The sequence below is a fragment of the Eleginops maclovinus genome, chromosome 21, assembly GCF_036324505.1.
Source record: "Eleginops maclovinus isolate JMC-PN-2008 ecotype Puerto Natales chromosome 21, JC_Emac_rtc_rv5, whole genome shotgun sequence".
Taxonomy (NCBI): domain Eukaryota; kingdom Metazoa; phylum Chordata; class Actinopteri; order Perciformes; family Eleginopidae; genus Eleginops; species Eleginops maclovinus.
The window spans coordinates 15,011,096-15,034,280 of NC_086369.1; the positions used below are offsets into that span (position 1 = coordinate 15,011,096).

Genomic DNA, 23,185 nt, shown 5'->3' on the forward strand with positions numbered 1-23,185 from the left:
CACACACACACACACTGGTTGTTTCTTGGCAGCTGGAAGTCATCAACCTTGGTGTGTGTGTGTGTGTGTATTTGTGAGGACAGGAGCCTTGAAGCACATTGTTTAAATGTAAAGATGTTCTATTGGCCCTTCTTACCTTGATGATTACCCCCCCCCCCCCTTATTACGGAGTAAATAACATCATGCTGCTTCCTCATTTTACAAAATGAGCGCCTCGTAATATAAACCAAGGTCGATGTCTTAATTGACATTGTGGTGATTCATTTGGAATAAAATGAATTCAGATTCAACCTCATTTTATCTGCAGTGATCAAAAATAAATCATCTAATAATTATAGATTATTTGAGGAGTTATTAACAGTCTTATTTACTCATTTGTATAGATGATATGGTTTTCCCAGAGTGATAAATAACACACTGTTAGTGCAATACATTCCTGAAACAGCCACACATCTTTACAGCTGATGGAGCAACTAAACATCATTTTAGACAAAAAGACAGAAAGCTCTTGTTATTTTTATCCAGAGTGTTTCTTTATTTTTGGTGTTTTGAAATACAACGTCAGATTTCCCCCCCCTCCCATTATTTTCCAACTGTATAAAATCGATCCAAACAAATGTGTGCACAGATGAAAACACGGTGCCGAGTATAAAATGACTTCTCATGAAAACGGTGCAAAACTTAAAAAAAGAAACACAATGTCCCTGCACATATAAAAATAAATTAATACTTTGTGTGTCCAGTCACTGGTCCTAAAGATTCACACACAAGCTGAGGCTTCATTGGCTTTCCTTCACACCAGCACGGCCAATCACAATCACTTATGTACACCAACGGCCAATGGGAAAGGTTTATGTACACTTGACGAGGTAAAAACGGTGCCTCTGAAGACACGTCCCCCCCTACAAACAGCTATGTACAGCCACACCCCCCGCCACAATCAGCCAACTATCAATAGCTTCTAGCTTTCAAACACAACACAGATAGAAGTCATTAAACGATTTTACAGCAAGATGAGGGAAAGAAACAAAACAAAGAGAACTTTGCACAGTAGTATAAAAACGATGTTAGGCGGCAACACCAGCGGGCTATTTAAAATATATCTCCTTACGCCCTTTGCACAAACAAACCCCCAATAAATAAAAAGCACAATACAAAGTTGGCTTTGATATCAGAGAATGCAGCAGAATAACATTTCCTGGTTTTATTAAAGAGGCCGCACTTCCAGTGTTGCCTTTGCAGCGCAGCTTAATTACCAGTAGCATGAACTGGTGCCTGGGTGATGTATTAGTGAAGGCCGACCCGGAAGTTAGCATCGCAAGGGCTCCCTCGTCAAATAGCCAATGGGATTTCTCCATTGGATTTGGGATTATTGCAGAAAATAAGATCTGTGGAAAACACTCACTTAATATATGTGTTGTTCAGCAGGAAAGGATGACTTCTGAAAAATGAAATGCCAACGCCAGAAGTATAAGGCTAATGTTGGGCTTTAAAGGAACTACAGCACGGTCACATGACTTCAGGTGAGTACCGCTAAGCTAAAAGCGGCTAATGTTAGCGTGATGGCGTTTAGTCGTTTCATTTACACACTTGTTAGCAACTGGCGTGTTTAAACTCACCAGTGACGTATTTTACGTTGTAGAACTCAGCTTGTGTTAACCACAGACCTTATTTCAGGCTAATGACCAAAAACCATAAACAGGAGGGAGCTTGAAATGCTAAATTGCTACTCTCTGGGTTTGAGAACTCATTCCTGCACCACTCTATTGTGAAGAGCTGGGCTGAGTGACTCGGGTAAAAGGGACACAAGTCTTCCACCTTTGGCCTCAGGCACTTTGGTGTAGACCCTGACTGGCCGGTCCTCACTGTGGTGGGTTTGCTTTAGGTCCTGGTAGCTGGTCCTGCTCAAGAGGTAGGTGCAGCAGGGGGCTCAATCAGGAAGATCAAATGCAAGGCTGACAACCAACTGCATAATCTCTCTCTGTGTGAGTCTGTGTGGATTATCGCATCCCTCTGAACATTCAACGTGCCGCTTATTCCTTTTTTTTTTACATTCCCTGAGTGAGCCCCCTGTTTCTGGCCCAGAGAAGAGACAGTCAAAAGCAAGGCTTCTGCGGTGACTGTATGAGGCTTGGCTCAGTGACATAAACGCATCTACACAAAGAGACAGTGAGAACATGTGGGATATTTTCACAAGCCTCTCACTCAGTAGTCCCCTTGGGATCGCTGCGAGACAGATGTCAAACACACATCTGCTACTGTAAAGTCCTGTAGTGGGGAATTCTTTTTTTATATATATTTTATGTATTTCTGCTATATTTCTTTTAATGTTTGTAGTTCTGTGTGTGCTAGCTTGTGTGCTGAGTTAGCGGAGGCCCCTGAGAGAGTGAGACAGCAGAGAGGGATCTTAGTGTGGAGGATGGAGAAGCAGAAAAGAGACAAAGAAGAAATGAACGTGACGAACACGAGAGAGATGTGAAGAAGCAGGAGAGATCACACACACCATGTGCTCATTACTGATCGAAGTTGCTACCAGTGATATCAAAAGAAAAATATTACCTCAACAGTGACAAAAACCTGAAGCAGCCCTAAAGCTAACAATAACTAAAATTGGATGGACATAAATAGCACAAAATATTAAGACTGTTTCCTGAAAAAGCTGCAAAATAAACCTGGAGCTGCAGGTGAACTCGCCATAGTGTGTGCTAATAATCCAGCAGGAACGCAGATTTCTCTGCTGCACTGAACCACAAAGTGGACCCACAGCCTCCCGAAGACTCTGCATATTTATTCTAATAGAAAAAGAAAAAACAATAACCCGAAAATAAAGAGCATCTGCCGTCATGTCTTCTCCTGACCCGCGACGCCCACTGCCTTCTCGGAGAGCCGCGGCTTCTGCGCCCCCGGGGCGTGCGAGTCAACGTGAGCGTGCTGCATCGCCAGGAAGGGGTTGGCGGTGATTGCGCTCTGGCTCTGGGCGGCGGGCAGCAGGTTGTTGATGGGCAGCTGAGCGGAGGACATGGAGGGGATCTGGTTGGAGGAGGAGAGCGACTGAAGCTGCTGGAGCTCCTGCTGCTGCTGCATCAGCTGGTAGAGCAACACCTGCTGCTGCTCCTGAGAGAGAGAGAGAGAGAGAGATAAGCAACAATATTTTACAAACCTGCATGTTGTTATATCAATATTAATGAAAGGTGGAAGTAAGAATAAATAGCAAAAAAATGGAGGTTTCCAGAGGAGAAACAGGAGGAAAACATTTGAGTAAAGTCAACATTTTAAGTGAAAAAAGGGAAACGAGAGTATACAAGAAAAGGGGAGATGAAAGATGAGTAAGCTGTGTGTGTGTGTGTGTGTGTGTGTATGTGTGTGTATGTCGTACCGCTGTAGGCTGTGCGGACAGCAGCTGCTGGAGCTGATGGTGCTGCAGGAGGAGTCGGTGCTGCTCCGACAGCAGGCCGAGCCGCGCAGCGCTGACGAGACAAAAACACAACACACGGTCAGACACACACACATCAAACACTCTGAGCATGAGAGATTTTAATACACTGCTTCGAAAGATAAGAGGTTGAGGTTGGGATGCTGGACTGGCTTCAGTCTCACCTGTTCTTACTAGCGGCTGAGCTGCAAGAATCCAACACGCAAGCAAAGGAAACGGAGAGGAGAGGAGGAAAGAAAGTTCACCTTCAAACATCTTTAGAGACTCAGAGACGGGGTTGAACGCCGTGCATGATCCCCGACTTTTTTAATGCTAAAATGTTCATTCAACTTTATCAGACACAGAGTTCCAGGTAACAAAAGCAGACGTACCTGTTGTGAACGGGCATGGTAGCTGCTGCATTGTTGTGGGGGCCTCCGGGGCCCGCAGGTGTCTGGATCACGCCGTTCAGCGCCCCGACGATCCCCCCCATGCCCAGAGCGCTACCTGCACCCAGAGGTCCCATCAGCCCCACCACCCGGCCCATCCCGGGGGCCCCGATCCCGTTCAGCTGGGGGGGGCTCTGTGAAACGGAAGGGGGGGTGGAGAGAGACGAGGTGGAGCCGCTGCTGCTGTGGCCCCCACAGGACGCACCGTCCTGAGAGAGAGAAAGACTTTATGAAAACGTTTTTTTGATGGTTAGAATGAATAATGATCTGTATGTATGAGTTTAACTGTTTTTACCTGAGGGGCCGAAGGAAATGACGAGTCAGTGGCCCCCAGGTGGCCTCCTTTCAAATCTGCAACACAGTTATTTATTTCATTCATTATTCTCTTGATTATTTTGTGTAATAAGTCATTTTTTATCTATAAAAGACACACAAGTTATGTAGGAAGTAAGTAATGTTTTCATCTCGCCTTCAAACACAGAAAACAAATAGATCTTTATATTTGAGAAGCTGAGCACAGAACGTATCATCAGTTTAAATAAAGTTGTAAAATCATGTGCTCTTGATCAACTTAAATGTTATTTGACTACCTGTTTTAGATTGTGTTTGTGTATGTGTGTGTGTGTGTGTGTGTGTGTGTGTACCAGAGGAGGGGGTGAAAGGCACTGAAAGCTGAGCGCTGAGGAGCTGCAGTCTCTCCTTCTTCATGGTCAGACTTTTGATCTGCTCCTCCAGCTTCCGGTTCTCCTCCTGCAGCTGGTGAAGCGCCTTCAACATGCCCAGCACTGACAGGGGGGGGGCAGATTCATCAATCACAGTGGAATAGCTCTTTCTGCTAAAACATATTTTGTAAACTTCTCTGTTTTACTGATATCAGAGCTGCTCTGACTCTGACCGGTGCGTCCTTAAGCAGAAAGCATGGCGCTCTGCAGAGATTCCTCACCACTTTGTTCAAATACGCAGTGACTGATTAGACAGAGGCACTCTGAGGGGGGGGGGGGGGGTCGGAGGTCAAGATCAGCTGCAGAACAGTGACGCCGGTGAGAGCCAGACTCGGCGACAAGGAAAAGAAAAGTTTGCACAAAATCTGAGAGGAATGGTAGGAGCCTTTCCTTTTTCATTTTCACTTTATAGATAAATATAGGCAGAAAAATGTCGGATAGTAACAGATGAAGTGACTAGAGAAAACACAAGTCCTCAAAACTGTATCGGAGCAGAGAGTCTTTTGAAATATCTGAAAAAGACATCCAGCTCTGTGTGTATTGGAGCATTCATCAGGTGTGTGTGTGTTAGAGCATTCATCAGGTGTGTGTGTGTGTGTGTGTCTCACCGTCCCCCTGCGCTCCCTGCTGCAGCAGGAAGCTCTGCCCCTCGTTCCACTGCCTCTCCAGGAGCTGCTCTATGCTGGTGGCCACCGGGGGCAGCGTATCCCCGCCGCCTCCGCCACCTCCCCCCGCCCCTAGCAACCCCAGCGCCGGCCCCGGCAACGACCCCGAGGAGTCATAGCGGATCTGCAGGCCACCAATGGGGGAGCTGAATGAGGGGAGAGAGAGCACGGATAGAAAGGGGGAGATAGAGAGGTCAATGGGGAGATTAACGACCCAACATAAACGTCAGACAAACATAGACACTGCTGGCTATAAAACTACATCAATTTGTTGTTACAGTGGCCTCTAATGAAAAGGGGCCAGGCTTTCAATGTGTGTGTGTGTGTGTGTGTGTGTGTGTGTGTGTGTGTGTGTGTGTGTGTGTGTGTGTGTGTGTGTGTGTGTGTGTGTGTGTGTGTGTGTGTGTGTGGCAGAGAGAGAGACAGACAGAGGGAAGTGGACTGTCTTGATGCGATAAATCTAACGTGCTGAAACAATCTGTTGAGTGTGAAAGAGAGGAAATGAGGGACAGCAGGAGAGAGTCGCAGAGACGGAGAGAGAGGTGCGTAATACGGGGAAAGTATTGTCAGTATTTCCCCACTTTTAATCGTGCTGCAAACTGAAAAAACGCTTAGAAGTGTCAATGTCACAGCGTTTCACACGCGTCAGATTATTCAAACTAACAGGTTGAATTGTAAACCTTCAAGGTGTTCGAAATGTCATTAAAGGAGCTCCTTTAAAAGAGACATTTCTGACACCGTATTCTTCTGTTAGAATATTTCCTTTTTAATGAAATGTCACCCCCTCCCACGCACAGATCTCCTAAAGGGAAGATGTAAAGAGCAAAAGCGTGCAAATTGTAACCAACCTCATCAAGTGAAATTATCCATCCCACAGAGAAGTAGAAACAAACAAAAACAGATCTGTGTCGTCAATATTCCCATCCTGAGAGATCCATGCACACACTCCCAAAGGCAGGGGATGCAGAAAATCAGACTGTCCTTCCATGTGTGATTAAAAAAAAGACGAGGATCTGAGTGGAGTTGAAGGATGGTTACCACCTTCAGAAACACACGTTACCGTTGGCTGAGAGAGGGTAGCCTGTAGGGGTGAGAGCGAAAGGGAGAGTGTGCATGTGTGTGTGCGAGGAGTGAGAGGAAGAGAGAGGAGGCGAGGGGCCAGCGGAGGGAAAACCAAGAGGGGGGATGGGTGAGGGGGGGCAGTGAGGAATGTAAATGGGGAGGGAGCATCTGTGTGTGTGTGAGTGTGTGTGCTCACCGCGGGGTGGTCTTGGGAGAAGCTCTTATGGAGAAGCCCTGAGCTCCGACGCCACTGCTGCCGTCTCCCACCTCCTGATCTACACACACACAAAAAAATCAATCACACACACTGAGCAAGATAAAGTTAAAAACACACGTCTGAAAACGAACATATTGGGGGCTTTTTTTAAAGTTGTGTCCACGCAAAAACACTTTAACGGCAGGAAATCTCTTCTTTGTTTTGTTCTGGTGCGTAAATAAATAAATACGTTGTGAATCACAGCACTGGTTATTCTGCTGCGTCTGTGATGGTCATTTAATTGTGACTTAATAAATACGAATATATAAATTGAACCTGTAATAGTCGAACAGCATTTCGTGCACAATTGCAGGGGTGAAAATAAATACAAATACACCCAGATAAATGCGTTGGCTAAATAAAACATTTATACAATGATCAGTTAATAAAAATGCAAGCTTCGTACTTCTTTCATACATTTGATTTTCATGCTGTGTATCTGTGATAAACCCCGCTTCTTAATCTGAACATGTGGATTTATTTTAGTTTTATAATGGAGGTGTAATTAAGCTGCTTTCCTGACAGTACAGCGTTTTGTCTGTAGAGCTCTAATGGTTACTTAATCTGTTGTTAACTATTAAATTAATTCCAACTATTTTGTTAATTGATGTATCAGTTTGAGTACATTTTCAAGAAACAAAATACAGTAAAAAAAACTGCTTCTTTCCTGTGAATATTTTCTGCTTTCTCTACCCCTAAATGATAGTACGCTGCTACTTTTTGACAATAAAAACAAGACATTTGAGGACGTTTTCATGAGTTTCGGGTAAAAACTGGTTGTTGATTTTCACCATTTTAAGGGCATTTTATAAAACAAACAACTGATCAATAAGCAGAGAAAATTATCGACAGAATAATCAACATCATCATTATTTGTAAATGTGTTTTTTTGGGGAGAACAAAGCTAGCTGAGGGCCAAAACAAAGACAGGAATAAATGTATAGTGTTAACGTATCAAACTCCTAAACTTCTCTCTCTCTTCTCTTTCACAGCGAGCTTCATTCAGCGTCTCTCCCTCTACCTTCTGTGAGAGTCTCCACCTCCTCCCTCCGGGCCCCTGGCCAGACGCTCCTTTTCATTTTCCTCACAGAGTAATGAATCACACATGCACGCAAATGCACACTTTTGCATTTACACACTCCCCTCTACTTAAGACAGTCAATCCCAGCTTTTACCCCCACCAGGTCACCTCTCTGGTCCCTCGCTCGCCGCCTTTTTCCTCTCCTCTGTCTCTCATAACCCGCTCCCTGCAGACACTCGAAAGCAAAGAGGAGCGGCTGCCAAAGCAAACAGGCTCCATGCATACAAACACGCGCACACCTTGCACGTTTGTGCTCACATGACCCTGACTGGTCCACAAACACAACTTCACACTGCTGTAGCTGCACACACACGTGCTGCACACCACTGTGTGTAGAACCAGAGAAAGAAGGGGCTCCAACAATGATTTCTATTACTGGGGAGATTAAGTGATTAGCCAGTCGACCGAAAATAAATCAGCAATGATTTTAAAAAATCTATTTATCAATCATTTCTGTCAATTTACAAATAAAAATGCTAAACAATTCCTGTGAAGTTTCCTGTTTTACAGTCATTATTAATTGAATATATTTGGCATTTACATTGTTGGTTATTGACAGTTTTCATCCGAAATATTGACCAGGAAAATAAATGGCAAAACAACTAATAATTATATGAATACATATTAAATAAATAATAACCGACAGTAAAAAAAGACTTAATTTACGCTTTCTTATTATTTGTATTTGTAATACAATTAAATAAAAAGCAAACCTTTATTTAATAGAAAGTGTAATGTTCTTTTCCGATAAAGCAGAGAAAGTTGCATCAACGGAGAGACAATCTGCAGCTTACGCCACCAAACTCTTTTACATTTAAATTAAACAAAGCTTTTTTTGTACACACACACACACACACACACACACACACACACACACACACACACACAGCCCTGTGGCCTCCTGTCATTCAGCCTGATTAGTGAGTTGACCTGCGGGTCAGCGTGGATCTGGCTCTGATGACGGCTGACCGGCAGCAGGAACTAACTACCTTCCTCCTCCTAACTCTCTCCTCCTCTCCCTCCTTTCTTCTCTCCTCTCTGTTCAGCCAGATGTGTTGTATCAGGAAGCGGCTCCTCTGATTTCTAAAGCCACGTCTTACTCCTTCATCAGCTCCTCTGGACAGATAACCATCCTCCTGTTTTCTCCTGCTGCAGCTCCTGAAGGTGGCTCCCGTCCCTCCACCCTACTCTTCCTCCTCTTCCTCTTCCTCTGCCCACAGCTCAGGGAAGAGTCTAATGTTTTACATGTAAGCGATACGGGTGTGAGCCGTATTTGTTTGTGTTTGTGTGAGAGGGGAGAACAATCACGCAGTGTAACAGGATCTGAGTGGGCGGAGCTTGAAAATATCCCGAGTGCTGACCCCTGACCTCTCTGTGGGACCGCGGGGGCGTGACCTTTCCATTATCTCCCCCTCGGACACACATGCATACATTTTTCACACACACACAAACTCACACACACACACACACACCACACAAGTCGTCACATTAGGTGTGTTACCTGCTGGTGAGGCCTCGGACTGAGCGATGAGAGCTGCCATGGCTGAGTTTGGATTCAGCCGGTTACCGAACATGTGGGAGGGGGCGAGATTAAAGACGGAGCCTGGCAGACCGCTCACCTGAAGAAAGAGAGACAGATAATAAGACACAGGAAGGCTGCTTTCACTGGGATTCAAACTGCACATAGAAGTCCTTTAAAAAGCGATTTATATTGTTGTTGTTTTTTTGCCATTTTCTCTTTGATTGGATAGCTGATTGTTTAGAGACAGGAGGGGAGTGAAGAGTATGAAGTGTAAAAAAAGTCCCTCCATGCGTTTTAATGCGTAACTGTGCGACTAGCTGGAAGTATTTAATAAATGTGCTAAAACTGCTTCTCTAATATATTACGAATAAATGTAAAGATGTTTTCACAAAATGATGGAATGTAATAAAAAAGTGTATTAATTTAGATTTGAATTAGTTATGAATTAATACAAATATCAATGATAGTGAAGTGTATAAAATATCACATGTCGATAAACGTTAATTAAAATATATTAATTGAATTTATAAAGATAATTAATAAATGTTTTGATGAATTTGTTTTTCTTAAATGTCTTTTTTCAAAATAAGAGGATTTTTTTTTCTCGTAAACTCAAATGTAACACACCAAAGTCAAAGGTGTTTCTTTGGTGTGTATTTCAGTGTGTTACGGTATGAGTGTGACAGTATTTGTATTATATTTTTGGGGAAGCTCGACCGGCATGTATTTGAACTATTGATTTCAAGTGACGTTTAAATGTGGATTTGATAACACTTCACATACATAAAAACGTTGATACACTGTGGATGCACGGCCCATTATTCAGTTACACACACACACACACACACACACACACACACACACACACACACACACACACACACACACACACACACACACACACACACACACACACACACACACACACACACACACACACACACACACACACACACACACACACACACACACACACACACACACACACACAGTACACTGACATGCTGACAAAGTGTTTCTGATGCACGGAGTTTAATCCAATTAAGGCATTTCCCAAATAAGGACCATGCACTGAAGGGTGGGGTGAGATGGAAGAGGGTGAGGGTGGAGCATCGGGAGGGGGGGAGGATCAGGTCTGTCTAAATAGAACAAAATGGCTGACAGCCTGTGTTTAAACGCTACAACCAAAAACACACCAGAAAGTTTTCAGGAGTCATTTCTGTAATTTGTAGTAAAGCTGAAAACCATGACAAGATTTTTTTAAAGTCACTGAAGAAAAAAGGTTATTTTTGTGGCTATAAAACAAAACTTAATCATCAAATTGCTGATGAATTAAATATGAATAATAATCTGATATCCTTAACTTTAGATAGTTTGACAAAAAGGAATTGGAGCAGCACCTAAACAATTAACTTTTTTATATGAGCAGAACAAATATGTGGAAACCAAAGAAAGGACTGCATTTTTTTGGTCTTATATATTAATTATAAATATATTAAATAGAAGTATTTTTTTGGGTGCATCCTGGGATAAAGACAACTATAACGTCATTGTTTCCCATTACAAATTGATGGACCTGGTTCGTCTAAAATAACAGAAAATTGGAAAACTTCCTGGAAATTCCCGTCACTGTTTAGTGTTAAAATCAAAATCAAAAGACAGAACCCGTACCCTCCGTGCATTCACCCCCCCTCTCACTGAAATGACTTCTTTCTCCACCTCCCTTTCGCTCTCTCTCTCTCCTCCTCCCCTCGCTGCCATAACCCGGCCCCCTTTCCCATCAACATTCATTTTTCATTCATTTTTCATTCAAAGTCTCCCTCGCTCCCTTTCTCTGTCCTGGGCTGAGGGCCAATAACAGTAGGCTGAGAGTCTGCTAGAGGACTGGAAATAGCAAATGGTCCCTGTCACACACACACACACACAGAGAGAGAGAGCGAGAGAGCGAGAGAGGGAGGCCTGTTGTTGGCATCCTTCTACAGTTGCGTAATTTCTGCAGACTTGATTTGGAGTGTGTGTGTCCCAGATGTCCAGAGACGCGCATCACACTTTACAAACACACAAGTGACAGTTAAGAAAAAAAAAAATCTCTTGGTGTTCAATTCTCACACACACACACACACACACACACACACACACACACACACACACACACACACACACACACACACACACACACACACACACACACACACACACACACACACACACACACACACACACACACACACACACACACACACACACACACACACACACACACACACACACACACACACACACACACACACACACACACACACACACACACACACACACACACACACACACCTATACATGCTGCCAACAGGCTTGATATCCAGTGCTTCCCTGGGCCTCCCGTCCTCTCTAATATGTGCTGAACAGAGAGGAGCGGGGCACGATGAAGACCAGGCCAGAGCCCCCCCCCCCACACACACACACATTACACACACACTTGCCCCGATCCCTCCCTCCCTGCATCTATCCCTCCATCCCTACTGTGGTGCTTGTCAGATGTCATTACATCAGAGGACAACAGAGGGGGAAAAAGAGAAATGGATGGGGACAGAGGGAAGGAAGGTCGAGGGTGAAAGAAAATGGTGTGTGTGTGTGTGTGTGTGTGTGAGGGAGAGAGAGAGAGAAGAAGAAAGAGAGGTGGCAAGTGGACACGGGAGAAAAATTGGGTTGGGTGGACAGAGACAGAGCAGGGTCTTTGGGGGGCTTTGAAAGGATGGACACTGGGGTCACCGATTGAAGATGAGCCGACTGAGTTAGAGTCAGTGCCCTCACATACAAAAAACTAAAAGGACAATCCTAAAAATAGCAGCTTTAGGTCTGACAAATCCACATAATTGAATTAGATCTGGTGAAACCTGCTCAGCTGTTCAATAAGAATCTGTTTAAAAGTTTTAAAAAGCTGTTAAAATGATTCAAATGTAAATAAAAACATCCTAAAATAGTTTTATAAAAAATAGCTGTTTTCCTTAAATATGGCAGCATTCATTCTTGAATTTTTCCACAAGATTGTAAAACTTTTTTCCAACATGTAAAAGTATAAAGCATAATAGCAAGTGTGTATTTAAAAAGGACAGCAGAGGTGATTTATCCCCTCTAAAATCCATTACATTGAACACTACATATGTACTTTAATTTAAAAGAAATAGGTCTCTGTGTTCTGATTGGTCCCTTCACATGACTGTTCATTGACAGATATTAGACTGACTTTATTTTATAATAGAGATCACAATTAACCAAGGACAACTGCAGCAGAATCACAGGTGGTTCAATACACTGTTCTAGACCTTCTACAGGTGTACCGGATAAAACCGTCCATGGAATGACTTGCAGAGAAAATACCATGCACACGAGGTCAGCGCACACGCACACACACACACACACAATATGCTGTGGATTAATAACAGCGCTGAGAGATTTGGAGAGAAGGACGTTTAATTTGTGCGCTTTGGTTTATTTGTGTTTCCACCGTTTACCCGCGTGGCCTGAATTGTTTTTGTGTGTGTGTGTGTGTGTGTGTGTGTGTGTGTGTGTGTGTGTGTGTGTGTGTGTGTGTGTGTGTGTGTGTGTGTGTGTGTGTGTGTGTGTGTGTGTGTGTGTGTGTGCGTGCGTGCGTGAAGGGAACCTGCACATTTTTTAAGTACAAATGTAATGACCTTAAAACCCTTCCATTACTATTCAAAAAAGGAACCAAAAAATCCAATACATTCCAAAATACATGACGCACACTTGCCAGCAGCGAACTCTGTTATTTAGTGGTTTTAATTTGAATATCAGGAATATTCAAATGAATTCTTCCTTCCCTCGACTCACACATTGAAAGCTAGTTTTACTTTTCCTTGTATGTTAAATTACAGATCACACACACAAGTTGTTCTTCCCCCTCTGACTATGCGGAGTGTACGCTCCTTATTTAACATATGTATGAATGGATGTGGGATGAAGTGGAATGCCATATTTATGGGTACATCTGGGTAAAATTATACTGAAAAACTGACAGTAAATAGAACCGATCATCCATTCCTTATCCAAATGGAATGCCACCCCTCCTTCAATCTCAGACACTTAACGAAAAGTTTCAAACAACAATTTAGGACTTCTGAATGATTTCACAGACAGACCTTTCTGTCCTTTAAGCATGTGAGAATGTGAGGATGTGAATGAGAGTTTTTTGGTGTGTGTGTGAACTCACGTGTGTGTTGGCGGTGCTGGTGAGCGGTGCGGTGGCAGTGAACGGAGACGGGGAGGACAGCGAAGGTGTGGGCTGTTGTTGCTGTGACAACTCCGAGCCGCCAACGGAGGCAGCTCCCGACCCCGCCGATGACCCGTCAGCACCGCAGAAAACACCTGTGGAGAAATGAACAGCATTAAATAATATTAATAAACAAACATTTTGAGGGTGACCGCTTGTGTTAAAGCAACTTTAATTATTACAGTATGAAAAGCATTGGTGTAAATAATAGAATGAGGGGAAAACGGGGTCTGATTAGCCTTTTCTGTTCAGTCCTTGTTTTGTGGCTTGAAAGAGACAAATGAGTGTATTCAAATATGGTTTTAAACAAGGACCCTTTTTAAACAATGTGCATGATTAATAAACCAATAATGGTTATGCATGATTAAGTACCAAAGGACTCTGGAGTATGTGGTCAGATCCTTTACTGTCTTTATGATTATATAAAACAGCATCAAACAAACACACATTTCACAAACTGGGGAAAAAGAGGAGAGGAAAAGATGTGCACTTTATTTCCCTATGAAGGTTTTCTTTGCACCAATTCAGATAAAGTAATTCAGCTTATTAAAAATGATACTTCAAAATTAAACCCAAGTTATAAATCACTAACGCGAACATATTGCTCCAGTTCCACGCTCCCATACGCATGCTCCATTCTCTTATCTCTCTTCCTCCCTCCCCCTCACACACCCCTCTGCTCGCCCACTAACCAGGGATAAGCCCTGCCCCTGCCCCCCTTTGACCCCAGCAGAGGAGGGTGTGTGTGTGTGTGTGGGGGGGGGGATGGGGGGGACAGGGCCCCTCAGCCCCACAAAGGTCTGAATGGCTCAGGGCAGCACACATTCACCGGGGGAACAAGAGATCTTTGTGCCAGGAGGGGAGGGGTGGAGGGGGAGAGAGGGAGAGCACCAGAGAGAGAGAGAGAGAGATAGGAACACTGCGAGGACCCTACATACTATTTATAACGCTTTGTAATATGCACCAGAAAAATTGATACCCAAAGCAGGGCGGCCATGACTCAGGGGGCACGAGCTGCTGCTGGAGCTCTGCAGCTGGAGCAACACACAGGAAGCTGCTGAGGAGACACAATGACCGAGCCAAAACTCAGATAATAGCAGGAGAAAATAGAGCTCATCTGGATTAATATGGACTTTATTACGTATGAAAATAGAGGGTATTTACAATGTCCAAAGGTGGAGGCAGTGTGTGCTGTTTTAAAGCTCTATTAAAAACATTTGAATGAAATGCAATTAATTTGTCTGCATTTATTTTCCTGAATTAAACTATTTTTATTCCATTATTATTTTTTGGACAACCAGAACGTGATATTTTAATTTAGATGTAACTATAAATAAATGTGTGTATTGTAAATATTCTCTGAAATTCTAATTATATTTATGTAAATCAATTCAATTAAATATCGTCTCTTTAAAAAGGAGAAACACCTCTTGCTCTAACAGGGTGAGTTTAAGGTTCAAACTGAAGAGCAGCTCTGACAAATATCCCTTTAACCCTTAAATTTAAAATTTTAAAAAATGTAAAAGCGACTTAAATAAAATCAGAGAAATGTGTTTTATAAAGTAGACCGTCTGATTAATTGTTCCAACACAGGTGAGAATATTTACAAGTATTACAGAGCATTATCTTTACAAACTGATTTTCATGGGAATAACAACTTACTCTACAACACACACACACACACACACACACACACACACACACACACACACACACACCTCTGACATACACGCCTGAGCTTGTAAAACTTCCACCCGTGTGTGATCGATAACGTTAAGCCCCTGAAGCACAGCCGCCTCTATCGACCTTCCTGTTCCTCTTCCCTTCCTGCTCACTATGTCTGTGAGCTTAAGGAATATCCACCTTGATTAGCTCGAGCCGGTTTTATCTCCATAGGAAATCTATGTCGTGTGTTTAGGGAGGGTTAACCTCAATCTGAAAACCGAGTGCACGGCATCATGCTCCGTTATTAAAGAGCTGGATCTGTGTTTTCACTCTTCTGCGTTGGAAGGAAACGTCCCGCCATGTTCGGTGTGATGCTGAAGCTGGGGGGCCCAGGGGCTTGTTTTTTAGTAAAAGTGCAGACAGTCATTTAATCATGTTTAAAAATGGAATGTGGAGACAAACACTGAATGCCAACCCGGCTAAGGAGAGATTTATTATTCTGAGAACTCTCTACCACCAAAAGATAAACAGAAATGTATTCAAACATCGCAGCAACGTGTAGAGGGAGCAGAGCAACACCCAGGGCATGCATGGGTGTGTGTGTGCGTGCGTGTCCAAGTCCGCATGTATGTGGGATTGCCACAGCCTGATAAAGCCGTACGAGTTGCAGAGTTAACAGCAGATTCGGCGGACAGTCTTTGCAAATTCAGGCAGGTTTCAAAGTGAGGCGTGATTCAACTAGAGAAAATATTTTAACCATATATTTATTCAGCAGAGTTTATGGAGGAGGCTCACACACAATGCACATGAAAGAGCTGTCACTTTTAAATAGTTTGTCTTCAATTTTAAGAAACGTTCTTTGAAGTTTACTGCATAATGTGTGTGTTCGTGTGTGTGTGTGTGTGTGTGTGTGTGTGTGTGTGTGTGTGTGTGTGTGTTTTTCTTCAGATTCAAGTGGTTAAAATTCTGTGTTTTTGGATCAATTCCTACCAGAGCTCAAATATATTTATACCTGTAGTAAATATACTTTGACTAAAACTAAAAAGAACAAAAACTATAGAGAACATTTTGAAATTGTGAAGTTACATTTTATAATATATGTAATTGTGCCCCAAAAGGTTTTTATTTAAATCAACCTGTTGATTATCTCAGCTTTATTTTAGTTTATTTGTTGACATTTTTTGCAGACTGTATAACTTGAAACAGCACAAAGGAACATGCCTTATCATATCTCAAATCATTTCTCCTAATGCAAAAAACTGAAGGTTTGATTTTTAACCAACAAGTTAAAATTTTGACTTTAAATGAAATTTTGTTAACGCAATATTTCCTGGTGTTCACAGCTTCCCTCACACTGGGTTAGCAGTGAGACTAAACTGTAGGAAATTATACACACACACACACACACACACACACACACACACACACACACACACACACACACACACACACACACACACACACACACACACACACACACACACACACACACACACACACACACACACACACACACACACACACACACACACACACACACACACACACACACACACACACACACACACACACACACGTCTGAATAAATTCATGTCCACCCAACATCTCTCCTTCCCCCACACACCAAACACGTCCGTCCCATCAGTGACCCCCCTGCCGTCAAACATTAACCTAACCAAAATCTAACCTCCTGCTCCCCCCAACCCCACCCCCCTCCAACACATATCTATCAGGCTAACTATCTATCCATCAGCACACAGGAAGGAGGGGGGGGCAAGATCCTCCCTATAACTGCCCTGCATTAACCCTGAGCTAAATATTTACAGTAGGAAGAAGCACACACAGCCACACACACACACACACAGCCACACACAGCCCCACACAGCCACACACACACACACACACAGCCACACAGCCACAGCCCCACAGCCACACACACACACACACACAGCCACACACAGCCACACACCCAGATGTAACCACAACTGTCTCTTCACTATCTTCTGCAGCAGCTGAGATCAGACTGAAGTCTCGGCTGCAGGGCGAGCACCCGAAACTCAGAAACACAAACTAACTGTGCGCCAGTCGTCACACACACACAGCAAAGGTAACGCTACATGTTTCTTTCCAGTCAGACAAAAGTGAAAATGTCTGTCAACTCTCCCCATCATCTGGGGTTGTATTGCATTTATCATTACATGATGCCACTAAAACAATAACTACATCTCTGCATATCAGACTGAAACAACAGGTTGTACTTTTTTTTTAAAGGTTATGTAGCTCAAGATGGTCGGAAAATACAAAGACACAAATGTTGAGATCATAGTAAACGTATTGTTGCTTAGTAACCACATCTGTTTCATACTGTATTTATACATTACTACAGATGCATGGATTTTATTGATTCTCGGTATTGAGTTGCTTGTACAACATATATGTTTTAAAGGTTAAAGATTTAACAATTATTACTTTGAAGAATTGAGTATAATTAAAACACAGTGTATTCATATCTTTAAATGTAGTAATCAGCAAAAACAACAAAAACACTCAGACAAACAAACATGATGTCTGATGAGAGAGCCTTGTGTAAATATTGTAAATATAAAACCAAATGTGTCCGAATCAGCTGATAATATTAAATGGCAATGCATTGTGAGCATGTGCCTTATATACACATTGACTTACGACTGTGCAAACACACACTAACAAACACACACACACACCTTCAACTGCACACAGCAGCAACAGGTGATCTGCAGAACGGGCAGAGTGCAGGTAGGAGGGGAGACGGGAGGGGGGGGAAGCAGGAGAAACAAAGGGAGGAGATTCTGGAGGAGAGGGGAGATGTGTGGGCTGCGGAGCCATTTCCATCAGCAGAGGGGAACTCCAAAGCATAAAGACAGTTGCCAAGCAACAGAACACGATGAAAGAAACACACAGACCACTTCCACGTGTGTGAGCGCAGACCGCACACACACTGACTCTCTCTCACACACACACACACACACGCACACACACACACACACACACACTAACAAAGGTGTGTCCAATCCTTCCCGTTTCTGATTGGTATTGGTAGGTATTTGCTTCGCTGTACAACATGTTTCTGTTGCAGCGTTTAGAGGTGAATGATGAGAGAGCTCCACATGTCAGGAGCTGAAGAAAAAAAACTGCTACAAGGACACAAGGACACACACACACACACACTAAATACACCATCAACCTATCGTACAACATAGGGACACGCAGAGGATTCTGCTGAGTTACTGGCTGTTTATATTTCTCTAGCCTGTAATATATTGCACCATAATGGGAGATTTTTTCTACCACTAAAAGACGTGTGTGTTGTGCAGACATTGAGCAGTTTTGATGAAGAGCACAATTCATTTATTTTTCTGGTTGTGATTTGATTACATTTTCTATTTTATTTTATTTAGTGTACTTTTAACTTCTTGATGTGTAGATGCCGGACTTTTCCTAGGAATAAGAAGTGTGAGGAACATGACGAGACACGACTTCTTTATCTTCCAGTCTTAATTGATTACCTGATTAAACTGCCAACAGCAATTTATTTAGTTGTGATGTATTCCTGAGCAGCAGCTACACAGTGAGGACATTTTGCTGAGAGTTTCTTTCTCAAACTCTCCTCAGTTTTGTGTTTTGTGTGTTGACTGGTTTCTCCTCACCTGCTCCGCTGTTCGAGGAGCTGCTGTTGCTCTGCAGACCTCCGTTCCTGAGGAGTGACGGGGACTTCTGAATCCCACCACTGACCCCCATGACCCCGAGCCCCCTCTCTCCTCCTCCTCCCACCCCCACTCCTAATCCACTGCTGGAGACTAAGCCCGGCCGGCCTGAGAGCGTGGAGGACGAGGAGGATGGGGAGGCGGAGGAAGAGGCCGTGGAGGATGTGGGGAGGGTGAGGGAGGGAGCTGCCTCTGAAGCCTTCACATCCGTGGTGAAGCACGGTCCAAATCTGTTTCGCCAGTTGCCCTTCTTTTTCTTCTTCACCCCGTCGTCCCCGCCTCCAGCCGCTCCTCCTCCGATGCCGGGCCCTGAGCTGGAGGGCGGGGGCCTCTTGTAGGCAGTGGAGCCACCGAGGCTTGGCGTCTCGCTGGATGTGTGACTGTGGGAATTCTCATACAGCTTCCCGCCCACTGAAATGATAAGAAAGCAGAAGTGAAAACCTTTATGTGTTCTCTGGTTCCTCGGTCAAATCTGGCACTAATGGGTTTGTCTAATATTGAATAGGGAGTGAACGTTGAGGACGGACAGGATCTGGTTCTGAAGGTCTGGTACCTGCAGAGGCTGTGGTGGCGGACACCAGAGAGCCGAAGAGAGTCGCCGTTCCCTCAGAAGCTCCGCCCTCCGAGCTGGGCTTCACAAGGCAGCTGCTGAAGGACGGCGGGGAGGAGAAGGTGGTCCCGGCCCCCGGACGCAGCGATGGGTCTGAGAAACTCAAGAAGTCTGAGGAGGAAGGGGCAGAGGGGTTCTTGCTGGCACTGGTCAACAGGAGACCTGGAGGAAGGAAAAACAACGACAGAACAAAAAGATAAGGATACATGAGATGGAAACAGACGTCACAGCTGGGGGGGGGGGACTTTCATACGACTCTCCTTTCAATCATCATGAGAGAAGCAGACACAAGATAACCAAAATGAGCATTTTATCTGCTCCCCCGCTCTCTATCTGCCCTCCCCACAGAGGAAGTGCCTCGAAAGCACAAGCACCATCTCTCTTCTTGACACACACACACACACACACACACACACACACACACACACACACACACACACACCTTGACACACACAAACACACACACCCACCTTGACAAGGGGCTTCAAGGTCCTGATAGTACAAAACACAGGAGCTCAGTTTGAGCTCTGCCTCCCTTCAGGTCAAGCCCCCCACCCCCTAACACACACACACACACGTTCCTTCTTTCTCTGGGTGTTTCTGCATCTTTTTCCCAGACGGGGCCCCCGATTACAGGAGCCAGAGGCCAGCGGAGAAGAAACACTGTTATCAGGGCCACACACTGGAGTCTGGTGTCTGGCCAGAATCCAGCTAATGACACACACACACATATATATATACACATACACACACACACACACACACACACACACACACACACACACACACCCACACACACACTCCTCTCTTATTGGTGTGTAATAACATTCCTGTGATTGCGACAGTGCTGCAGTTTTTAGCTGGATTTGAACTCCCAGCTGTGTGTGTGTGTGTGTGTGTGGGGGGGGGGGGATGAACATATGGCACCATCCATTAATTCACCTTGGTGGAAAGGCCCCGTGGAAGCAGAGGCAGATGTGGAGGAGGTTGCCATGGTGACCACGGCGGAGGGGAGGGGTTTCCCTGAGGAGGAGAGAGACTTGCGGCCCCCCCGCTGTCCCGCGGTGTGACCCGGGATGCTGTTCTTCTTGGTCTTCGCCTCGGACGCCGCCTTCCCAGCGTCTGCAGCCTGGCCGTCTTTGGAGCCGACGCCGCCGCCTGAAAGCGCCGACGACACTTCCTGAAAGTTGGCGGTGGTGAAGCGGGCGCTGCCGTCGTCCAGGCGCTTCTGAGAGGACGCCGGGAGAGAGGGGACGCCCCCCGCTGAGCTGCCACTGTTAAAGGTCTGGGGGAGGGAGAAGATGGTGCAAAGATTGGTTAAGATAAACTTGACCGTACTTTCATTGTTTTGTTTAAATGCATCGGTTTATTAACAAATGTGCTGGTTTTCCTTTGTCGACCCATGCTTTGAAGCTTTGTGAGAGATGATATAGTGTTTCAAAGAAGCTCTATTATATCACTATGTTGTGTCTCTCCTGGGACATGTCTCCATGCTTTAATGTTCAAAAAGCTCTTTATTTTTCTCACACTGCCTGTGCTGCAGCACCTCTTTTCATCCTCTGTCTGAAACCAGAGCCCAGTCTGCTCTGATTGGTTATCTCTCTGTTGTGATTGGTTAACCACTAGAGATGTCCCGTCCCTTAGCCTACCACGTACAATGTGTTGGAGCGCTAGCCATTAGAAGCTAACAGCTAAAGATCATGAAAAAATGAGGGTTGAACGAAAAAGGAGGCGAGGAACCATGAGGAGCACCGGAGAGGGAGTACAGGGTATGTGAGGAATACAGAAGGAGGGCCATAAAGGTAGATGAAGGTGAAGATTAACCTGCTTTAATATTTAACTAACAAAAGGGTAAAGTGAGCACCCTCACCTTTTCTGGGACCATGATATTAGGAAGGACCAGGGAGGGGGACATGTCCATGGAGATCTTCTTGTGTTTAGGTTTGTGCCTGTCCCGCTCCTTGTGTTTCTAAAGATAGATAGAGATACAAAAAGGAGAACCAGATGAGTGAAGCTGCTGAAGACACAGTGCAGGGAGGAGATGAATAAAGACAAACAGACCCTTATTTTATAACCCTTTGCATTTTAGAGAAATCACTGAATATGGAGAGCATATCTGCAAGTGTCGTGAGGAGAAGAGACGTCAGAAATAACTAAGAGCTACGAGTTATTAGGATATAAGCACAAAGGAGGAATAATGTGTGTGTGTGTTGGAAAGAGAGAGCATTACATTTCAAAGGCTCAGTCTGAGATGAAAGCTAAGAGATCCGCAAACAAAGAGAGTGATGGGAGAGTGATAGAGAACGGAGGATTCAGCACGCTGCAGTTTAGAGCTGAGTGTGTCTAAGTGCCTCTCGCCGCGCACAAAGTCTCATCGTTTCATCCAATCATCTCCTCTTTCTGTAACCATCACAGCTCAATTTACACCCTCGCTATCACACGGGCGCCGCCGCCACCCTTCCTCTCTCACCCGAGGTGGCGACTGGGTGCCAGTGCATTTACACCTCCAGTGCGCACCCTGACACCTCTCTGCACAGGAATATAGACACACACACACGCTATGGAATAAAGGTGAGGAAAATATGCAGCGATCCTGAGAGACATGCTTGTGTGTCAGTGTCATGACAACTCCAGGAAGACGCCCCTCCCCCTGTCGTCGTCTCCACACAGGGTTAATGCCTGGAGGCTGGTGACAGTTTAGCCAGACTTTCTTTTTTTATGAGTGGCAGTTAACAGACTTTAGCAGCCGAATCAGGAGATAGCAGCTTCACCTCTCTGCACGCCCGCTTCCTCTAACGCTGACACTCGGGGGAGTTCTGCTTGAGTGTGCATAACTTAAAACTTTCCCCCTTTCTGTCTCCATTAAGTAGCTTAAGAGCTGCTAAGATCATCTTCTTTCTGCTGCCTGATAGAATCATATGTCTTCTGTATATAGGACTTTCTAGTGTCATTTTGTTTCATTTCCATCCAAAGGATTATTTTTCATGCACTTTTTCTTCCACTGGTCATTTTGATTAAGAAGTGCTTCCTCTCTGTAGTTTGCATTACTATGAGCAGAACACACACAAAAAAAGAGTAAATTCTCACCTTTAAGAGGCTGAAGCCAACAAATGCTTTCCATTTTTTGCACAATAAATGAGTTACACGATTATCAAATGTGTCATTTAATTTTCTCTGGTCTCCCAAACTTTTGGCTCTACTTTAAACAACAGTGACTACCGTGCAAAATGTGCTTTAGAAAGCGGGTAACCACAGAGGGACATGAGCTAAATGAGGCGGTTAACTTAAACAGCATCTAGTTCAGCGAACAGGAGAGAGGACACCGGAGAAAAGGAGAGTGCGAGAGGTAACGTCTTTGGGATTCCCTTGTTGTTTTTCATCAACATTCCTGAGGAAGGTGTTGATGGACAGAGGTTGAGCACGGAGGGTCGGATAACACACACACACACACACACACACACACACACACACACACACACACACACACACACACACACACACACACACACACACACACACACACACACACACACACACACACACAGAGAGAGGACCCGAAGCACCGGGCGTGGGAAACATAACACACACACAATGTAACCCTGACACACCCTTATCAATCAGGTCAATTGATTATACAGGCGGAGACAAAGCCTTTCAGCGTGTCCTCTCCCCTCTTTCTCTGCCAGTGACCGTTAGCAGCCCCATCATTT

General features: G+C 44.4%; 1 protein-coding gene across 2 annotated transcripts in view; it reads right to left on the minus strand.

Moving 5' to 3' along the window:
* Positions 1-508: 508 nt before the first annotated feature.
* mllt10 (MLLT10 histone lysine methyltransferase DOT1L cofactor) overlaps positions 509-23,185 on the minus strand; it is a 35,862-nt gene continuing 13,185 nt past the window's right edge. For both annotated transcript variants that reach the window (XM_063912780.1, XM_063912779.1), the window contains exons 7-19: positions 21,346-21,444; positions 20,418-20,760; positions 19,419-19,637; positions 18,809-19,276; positions 13,398-13,552; positions 9,149-9,266; positions 6,507-6,585; positions 5,192-5,394; positions 4,506-4,646; positions 4,157-4,212; positions 3,805-4,070; positions 3,377-3,467; positions 509-3,114 (exon numbers count right to left, since the gene is read on the minus strand). In XM_063912780.1, the coding sequence (XP_063768850.1) occupies positions 2,842-3,114; positions 3,377-3,467; positions 3,805-4,070; positions 4,157-4,212; positions 4,506-4,646; positions 5,192-5,394; positions 6,507-6,585; positions 9,149-9,266; positions 13,398-13,552; positions 18,809-19,276; positions 19,419-19,637; positions 20,418-20,760; positions 21,346-21,444 (2,511 nt within the window). In that variant the 3' untranslated portion in view covers positions 509-2,841. The remainder of the gene's footprint in view (positions 3,115-3,376; positions 3,468-3,804; positions 4,071-4,156; positions 4,213-4,505; positions 4,647-5,191; positions 5,395-6,506; positions 6,586-9,148; positions 9,267-13,397; positions 13,553-18,808; positions 19,277-19,418; positions 19,638-20,417; positions 20,761-21,345; positions 21,445-23,185) is intronic.